The 8609-nt window shown below is 43.1% G+C and overlaps 1 protein-coding gene across 1 annotated transcript; it reads right to left on the reverse strand.

Moving 5' to 3' along the window:
• Positions 1-7184: 7184 nt before the first annotated feature.
• LOC140781473 (uncharacterized mitochondrial protein AtMg00860-like) lies at positions 7185-7677 on the reverse strand. The gene is made up of 2 exons (XM_073127450.1): positions 7572-7677; positions 7185-7483 (listed from the first exon to the last, which is right to left on the reverse strand). Exons 1-2 carry the CDS (start codon positions 7675-7677, stop codon positions 7185-7187), a joined length of 405 nt encoding a protein of 134 aa, XP_072983551.1.
• Positions 7678-8609: the final 932 nt, after the last annotated feature.

Raw genomic sequence — 8609 nt, forward strand, 5'->3', positions numbered from 1 at the left:
AAACTAACTTGGATTCGTACTTGATCAACTAAAGTAACTTGGCTAGCCCAATTTGAACTTGGGTTCACGATACATGTCATGACTCAACTAATTGACTTGATTAGACCTAATTAATGAATTAATAAGTTGAGTCCATATTAGCAAATACTTGAGTTCATGACTCAACCACAATAGCAGGTACTACAAAAAGTAAATGGCTAGGCTTGACCCAGCAAACCCAATGTGTCCTATTGGATCCAATCCTATCAAGTACGTATTACTCCACCACGCTTCTATTCATCTTAGTCTTAAGGTGTCAAATCTGGATAGTGGTCCATGAAGTCGGATTTGGGCATCCAAGTTGCCTAATTAACGGTGCGCCCATACCACTCCACCAATAGCTCCGTCACCAACCTGCCTTGAACTCGAGTGCACCTCCTTGATAGAATCCGGGCTCAGCTCTTGGCTCGGGTGGATCAACCCCTATTAGCTTGGGTGGAACCGCTCCAATTAGCTTGGTAGTAGGAATCTGAGCCTTAGGGCTCAAGATATGAAAATACCAGGGGGAATTTGAGCCTCCTCGAGTAGGTCCAGTCGATGTGCTATGGGTCCAACTTGCTTGATCACCTGGTATGGTCCAAAAAATTTTGGGGTCAATTTCTTATTGAGGATGAGTCTAATTGAGCTTTGACGATAAAATTGAAGCTTAACATAGACCCAATCCTAAATAGCAAAGGACCTCTCTGGTGCTTTTGATCACAGGCCTTCTTCATTCAATTTTGGGCAATAACTAGGTGCAACTTGAGTCTTCTTAGCACTTCATCTCGATTGAGCAAGATGTCATCTTCCTTTGTTTGATTGGCTCGGGCTAATGGAAGATACGTCTGCAATGTAGGCAGCGGTCGACCATAGACAACCTCAAACGGGGTTATGCTAATGGTTGAGTGGTGCATTGTATTGTAAGACCATTTAACCCATGGCAAATAGGATAGCCATTAACAAGGTCACTTTCCCATGAAGCACCACAAGTATTGCTATAAGCAATAGTTTAGCATCTTGGATTGGCAGTCCGTTTGCGGGTAATAAGTTGAACTCATGCAGAAATGTGTCCCTTGGTGAGTAAAGAATCTTGCCAAAATTGACTAACAAAGAAAAGATCATGGTAAAAAATAATCAATTTTAGCATGTCATGCAATTTGGCCACATCACGCACATAGGTCTCCGCAACCTTCTTCGCTGTGTACAGATGTGCTAATACTTGCTGAGGCGGTCTACCACCACCATGATCATTGTATGATCCCTGATCATTGTTAGACTATTGATGAAGTCCATGGTGACATCCTCCCAAACTTGCTCGGGGATCGGTAGCGGTTGTAGCACATTTGATACGATCTACCCTTTTAGGCCAAGGCTCAAGTGCTTGCTCCAATTCCTATTATACACTAGAATATCGTCAAAGAAGATGAGCACATACCGACGCAAGAGCGGGCGGAAAAAAACATTCATTAGCCCTTGGAAGGTAGCCGGTGCATTGGTGAGCCCAAACGGCATGACTCAAAACTCACAGTGGCCATCGTGAGTTCGAAATGCCATTTTGTGCACATCTTCCGGGTCGATGCGGATTTAATGGTACCCTGCTCTTAAGTCAAGTTTGCTTAAGTAAGCCGACCTTGTAAGTTCATCTAGCAACTCCTCGATCACCAGTATTGGATACTGGTCTTTGATGGTGATCGCATTCAAGGCTCGGTAGTCGATGCAAAATCGTCAACTCTCATCTTTCTTCCGCACCAACAGCACCGGCGATGAGTAGGCACTTCTACTCGGTTGAATAATCCCTTGCTCTAGCATCTCCACCACCAATTTTCTAATCTCTTTCCTCTGGACATGCGGGTACCGATAGGGTCGAACATTTACTGGTTCAGCCCCTGGAATGATCTAGATGCGATGGTCGTGCCGACGGGTCAGCGACAGTCCTCGGGGTTCCTCGAAGAGATCCTTGAATTCCTGCAGCAGCTCTTACATGCCAGCGGCTATTTCCCTTGGTGATGGATGTTCTTGTTCACCAAAAGCCATTTGCAATAGTAGAGCTCGGTCCCCTGCACAAGGAAGTCCCAAAAGTGGTTGCAACGTCAGCCCTTGCCGCGGTTGGTTTCCGTCCAGCAGCACTCTTCGACCATTCCTCCGAGATGTAAGTGTGAGGTTTAAAAAATCAAATATTACGGGCCCCAAGCTTTGAATCCATTGGGTCCCCAAGACAATGTCGGCACCTCGCAAGGCCAACGGATAAAGATCCAATATGAAAGTTTGGCCTTGTACTTTCAATTCCACACCTCCACAAATAAAATTTGCCCATAATGTGGTGCCATCTCCAATTGTCACATCAAACCCTTCCGTGGGTTCCGAATCAAGCCCAATCTTTCTAAGAAGCCTCTTGTCAATGAAGTTGTGGGTGGACCCAGTGTTGATCAACATTCTCAATGTGGTTTTCTTGACTACACCGTTCACTTGCAAAGTCTTTGGCACGGCTGTCCCTGAATATGCGTGGAGGGAGATTTCAGCTATCATGTCCTCCACGGGTTGCTCCTCAGCTACTCCTCCTTGATGTCCAACCACACCCTCATCTTCATCTGCAATCTCATCCTCAGCCTCCTCCAATCAGTCGATTAGCATCACTGATCCCATCGGTTTAGCGCAGCGATTCCCGGGTACAAACTTCTCATCACAACGAAAGCATAGGCCTTTTGTTCTTCATTCTTCCACTTGAGCAGGTGTGAATGCTCGTCCCAAACCTCTAGTGCATACTACACATCTTGGGATGGCTTTAGGGGTGCTCGAGGAGGCACCATTGCAGTAGCGGTTCTTGGTACGCCGGTAACATTTCCTGCCGCTATGGTTGGTTGAGCTTGATTGTGGCTTCCTTGGCTCGTCTAGTTCTATTTTAGATGTAACTTCATGGCATGATGCTTTTCTTCCATGAGCACCGCATCTTCGAAGGCCTCCTTTAAGGTTCTAGGCCTTAAAGCCCTCACGTTGGCTTGTATGTCTTCTCGCGGCCGGAGATGAAGGTTGCTGCAAAGTTGCTGATCTGTCCATGGGGGTTGGCATCGACTACTTATCCCCTCAAATTCTTCTTGGTATGCCCAAACCATGGTCTTTTGCACAGTCTTTGAGAGGAGAGCATCAAAGTCTTTATACCCCGACGCTCCAAATCGCCGCGTGATATCGGCGCAAAAGGCAGCCCAAGTTTCAATAGCCTCATGGGCATTGGCTGCTCAAAACCAATGAAGTGCCTTCATCTTCAAGGTGGAAGCTCGGAAGCGTCACCTTATATTCTTCCGCTGTGAAATTTCATTTTTTCATTTTTTTAGGTCTTTTCTTTTCAGTTACTTGTAGTTATGTTTTGTTTTTCGCTATTTTTTTATGTGTTTTTGCTCCTTAGAATATGTAGTGGTATTTAGCATAGTCAATTTGATTAAAAAGCGGGGATCAAACACAAAGTGATGTTTTGATTAAGTGAAGCATAAATCCTATTTTCTTCATTCTATACACTTATTTAAAAAAAAAACTAATGGGACATGTGTTTTAGTAATGCAATCCTCAGAATGTAGTTTTGTTACTATTATATTTCTGAAATAAATGTGAGGATCAGTATAAAATATCTAGGAGAAATTTTAAGATCACATGTAGGTTGAATGTATAATATGCCATTGATAAATATATCAAGTTGATTGAAATGCAAAAAGGTATAATTGATGTCAGAGCAATAGTCTCTCTACTGAATAACCGGGCCTTCGCATAACCACTCGGGAAGTGTTTGCTTCAAAAGGCAGAGTTACCATCTCTAATTCATGGTTGTTAGTTGTATACTGCCTTTTTGGTTCGAGTTGTGATGCCTGAGGGGTGCCTCGTCACATAGTGACTAAATCTACTAGCAGAATCTTCGCTACAAGGACCATCTAGAAAGCAAGATAACACTAGCATTGCTCAACCATGAAATTCCAAGTGAAGTTAATGAGGAAATTAAGATTGTAATAAAGCATATTATATATATACCTTGGTGTTCTAGTGTGATTCAGATCTGGATTTATCTCCTTGTTTAATTGTAGCATGCTTTTTCTATTATGACTTTGGGAGAACGAATAGTTTCAATAAGGTTAGAATGTATATTAATGCTAAATGAGAAGATAATTGGATATCTTGCCTATATTTTTGAGATTGATTGGCTCTAGCTATGCCCGCTTTTTGAAAATTTACTAGTATTTACCTGTGTTCTTAGTATGAGGTCTTGAGGTAACTGCAAAGTTTGAGATTTGCTGATCTGAGTGGATGTAATTGTTAGTATTCCTGGGTTGATTTTGCTAAATGTTGTTACATAATCAATAAGGAGCAAAATTTTAGGTGATTTTATTCTTTTCTTTTCAAGTTTTTTTTAATTACTTGAGTCTCGTATTTTCTTTCTTTTATTTTGTTTAATTGACTTAATAAATTTTGTGGGTAAATTCACTACAAACCCTCACAAGACACAACTCGTCTACTAGTAGAAGGTAGAGGTTTAAAGGCTTGTTGCATATGCTAAATGCAATCGTGATGCTTACGAAAGTGAGTTAGAATATTTTTTTTGATTGAAATTTCTTCGAATGTGCTCTATTGTTGCCAATTGAATTGAAACAATTGCAAGTTTGAATGCTGAATTTTAAACTATAACTCGTCAAAAGAAAAATTTAATAGAAAGTACAAAAAAAAGATATTTTTCTCTAACTCTCAACTCCTCTATTTATAGACTTCTTGGAGCATGAAAATTTGCTCCAAATCGGTTGGAAATCTATTGTGATTGTGTTTGAAATTTGCTAAATATGTGTATGAAATCTGGTAAAAATTTGCATAAAATATGTTAGAAATCTGCCGCATTAGGTAAGTAATTTGCTTGGCTGGAATTGCTGCTCAAATAGGAATTTAAAATTTGTTTACTGCTGCAATTATTGCAGAAATTTTGCTCGAATTGGAGATGAAAATCTGCTGCATTAGGTGAAGATTTCTTGCTAAAATTTTGCAACTTGATAGAGATTTGATTACTGAAAATTTGTTGTTTGATAAAAATTCGAACGCACAATTTTTGTTCTCTATCAATGCGAATGCTTGCAGACATTCGTAAGGGGCGTTCGAACGCACTCTTTCCTACGTTCGAACGCGACATAAAGAATCCTTATTTTTCTAAAATAAATAATTAAACATAATAAGAAAAGACTCCCATAGAGTGTATCCATGCTCGAGACGATCGGTGAGGTCTGGATCACCATTCCACCATGATTCCGCTCACTTTGTCCTCAAAGTATGAATTCAGGATATCGCTCCATCAAGGTTATCTCGAGTTCCCATGTGGCTTGCTCCTGTGTCTGTCCCATCCAGCTTACCAACACCTCTGTGACTATTTGTCCTTCACATCTGACCCTCCTTCATGCTAGGACCTTCTTTGGAGCGGGCTCAACTGCCTTTGATTCAGTCTCGGATAGTTGTCCCGCAACTTGCTTAACTAGACCAACTCAAGCTCTCAAGTTGGATACATGAAAAACTGGATGAACTCAGGATGAATCGGGTAGGTCCAATTTATATGCAACCGCTCCCACCTTCTCCAGGATCTAAAATGGACCAAAGAAGCGATGTGCTAGCTTTTGGTTCTGAATAGTTCGTACCAAGATTTGTCGGTACTATTGGACTCGAACATAGACCCAATTGCCGATTTCATAGCTTCTTTCCTGGTGTTTGCGGTCATACACTTGCTTCATTCGGTTTTGTGCCACTACTAGATGAAGCTTGAGCCACTTGAGTACCTCATCCCGTTCTACTAGTACCTCATCTATGTAGTTATGGTCAAGTTCGCTCGGCCGGTCATAAGATCTCAATGTTGGGGGTATTCACCCATAGACAACCTCAAAAGGGGTCATCCTAATAGCAGTGTGATGAGCCATGTTGTATGAGTACTCCGCCCAAGGTAGGTAAGCTAGCCATCTCTTTAGTTGCTCCCGGCGAAGCATCACAAATATTGCTCGAGGCAGCGATTAATGACTTCGGATTGCCCATCGGTTTGCAGATGATATGTCGAGCTCATTTTCAGTTCAGTACCTTACTGTTTGAAGTACTCTTACCAAAAGTGACTCATGAAGATCACCTTGCCTTTCCATGCAACCGGGCTACTTTCTTCACAAAAGTTTTTCCTACCTTCATCGTAGTGTACTAGTGCGCCAGAGCTGAAAAGTGCGCACTCTTTGTCAACCGATCGACCACCACCATTACCACCATATGTCCTCTGACCTGGGGCAGTCCTTCATGAAGTCCATCGTCACATTTTCCCAAATTTGCTCCGGAATGGGTAGTAATTGCAGTAGTCCCGTTGGTTTGGTCGAGTCCACCTTAGCGTGTTGATAAACTTCACATGTTCGAACATAGGACATCACCTCCTTTTTCATCCCTGCCCAGACACAATTTTGTGTCAACCTCTTGTAGGTTCTAAAGGTTCCCTCATGCCCCACCATAGGAGTACCGTGTAAGTGGCGAATCAAAATCACCCGTAGTTCGGGTTTGGCCGGTACTGATACTCGCCATCGGTCTAGTAGTAGACCGTCCTTCACTTCTAAATCTGGGTAGCTAGATGGTTCTTCCTCGACCTTCTTCATAAGCTCCCTCATCTCTGGATCTTCCACACATGCAGCTCTAATCTCCAAAAGGAAGGGAAATACCAGAATAGAAATCATGGCTAAGTCGGCCGGTTCGGGATGCCATGATAATGCATCGGGGACCTAATTTTCAGTTCCCTTCTTGTACACCAATTCATAGTCATACCCCAACAACTTTGTCATCCACCGCTGTTGTGCCGGAGTGTGGATCCGTTGCCCAAGGAAGTAAGGAAGACTTCTCTGGTCGGTACGCACTACAAATTGCCGACTGATGAGGTATGGTCTCCATTTGATGACAACATGGATAATGGCTAGCATCTCTCGCTCATAGGTAGACATCATCTGGTTCTTCGTTGACAATGCCTTGCTCATGTATGCCACTAGCCTTCCTTCTTGCATGAGAATAGCTCCAATTCTAGTTCTTGACGCATCACATTCCACCATAAATGGTTTGGTGAAATCGGGTAATGCCAAAACTAGAGCAGTGGTCATTGCCTTCTTTAACGCTTCAGAATCCTTCGTTGCTGCCTCGGTCTAACGAAATTCTCCCTTCTTCAATAGTGATGTCAATGAAGCGGCGATCTTGCCATAGTAAGCGGCGATCTTGTCGTAGTTGGCGATGAATCGATGGTAGTAGCCCATCAATCCAAGGAAGCCCCGCAACGCTTTCGGTGTCTTTGGAATTTGCCATTGCACCATGCTTTGCACCTTGGTAGGATCGACTTCCACTCCTGCTGCTGAAATAATGTGGCCAATATACTCCACTCTCGATTGGCCCCATAAATATTTGGACTCCTTCACCTTCAACTTGTTGTCCTTCAAAATTTGCAACACTTCGCAAAGGTGAGCAAGATGCTCTTCAAAATTTGCAACACTTCGCAAACCGCCTCAATAATGCCCTAAAGACGTCTTTCATCAAACCTTGGAGGGTGGAGGGGGCATTAGTGAGTCCAAAAGACATGACCTTGAACTCATAATGCTCATCATGGGTCTGGAATGCAGTCTTGTGCACATCCTCGGGCCTCATGCGGATTTGGTGGTAGCCGACTCACAAGTCTAACTTGCTGAAGTAAGAGGCCCTAAGAGCTCATCCAAGAGGTCTTCAATGACCGATATAGGATACCTATCCTTCACCGTGATGGCATTGAGTGCACGGTAATCTACGTAGAAATGCCATGTTTTGTCCTTCTTCCGCACTAGGAGCACCGGTGAGGAGTAAGAGCTTTAGCTCGGTTGTATGATTCCGTGATATGATCTCCCCTTTTGGCTAAGGCTTGATCTATTCCAATTTTTAGATCTAGACAAGATCTGACATGGAAATTTAAAAATAGATCCCGAAAGATTCAGCCATCTAATCAACGTGAAATTTTGATATGTTGTAGCCCCGAAAAAGAGCTTTCCAACAAATCAAGTTTCAGAGAATTGGACAATGGGATCTTGAGATATCGTTAGATTAGTGGACAAACGACGGGGAGTCCGTCTTAGGATCCATGGATGGAGGCACGAGATCCTTGGTGTTGGTGAAGGTTGGTGGACCGGCATTAATGGGGTGGCACTGGTGAGTACATGGAGATGGAAGGGTTATGGGTGATGGAAGGGTTAGGGCAAAGTGATAGATAGATTGGAAGAAGGCGAAGGAGTGGGCCGCCCCTAAGGGACTAGGGTGATTGGCCAGTCGAGGGAGGCTAGAAGCGGCGACGCCGGGAAATGAGAGAGCAGGAGAGAAGAATACGAAGGAGACAAGGCAAAACTCAATTCATTCAATAATGATGGAGTGGTTGCCATCCACACCTTTATAAGCTAACCAAACAATTTAAAAATGGCAATTATTAATCCCAAAATAGTAGATTTTTGTCGACCGTGTTTGAACGCGCCCGATCGCGTTTGAACGCACAATTTGCATTTTCTATATGTGTGAACGTGATGCAAGCGTTCATAGGCGCGTTCGAACTCGGCGTT

The sequence above is a fragment of the Typha latifolia genome, chromosome 2 (assembly GCF_019914945.1).
Source record: "Typha latifolia isolate L0001 chromosome 2, TyphaL0001v2, whole genome shotgun sequence".
In the NCBI taxonomy this organism is placed as follows: Eukaryota; Viridiplantae; Streptophyta; class Magnoliopsida; order Poales; family Typhaceae; genus Typha; species Typha latifolia.

Bases quoted from the DNA above. Each gene is read 5' to 3' on its own strand.
- LOC140781473 (XM_073127450.1), bottom strand. From the start codon at position 7,677: ATGAGGCCCGAGGATGTGCACAAGACTGCATTCCAGACCCATGATGAG. The intron at 7,484-7,571 runs GTTTGATGAAAG...ACCTTTGCGAAG, and splicing joins TGCCCCCTCCACCCTCCAAG to TGTTGCAAATTTTGAAGGAC.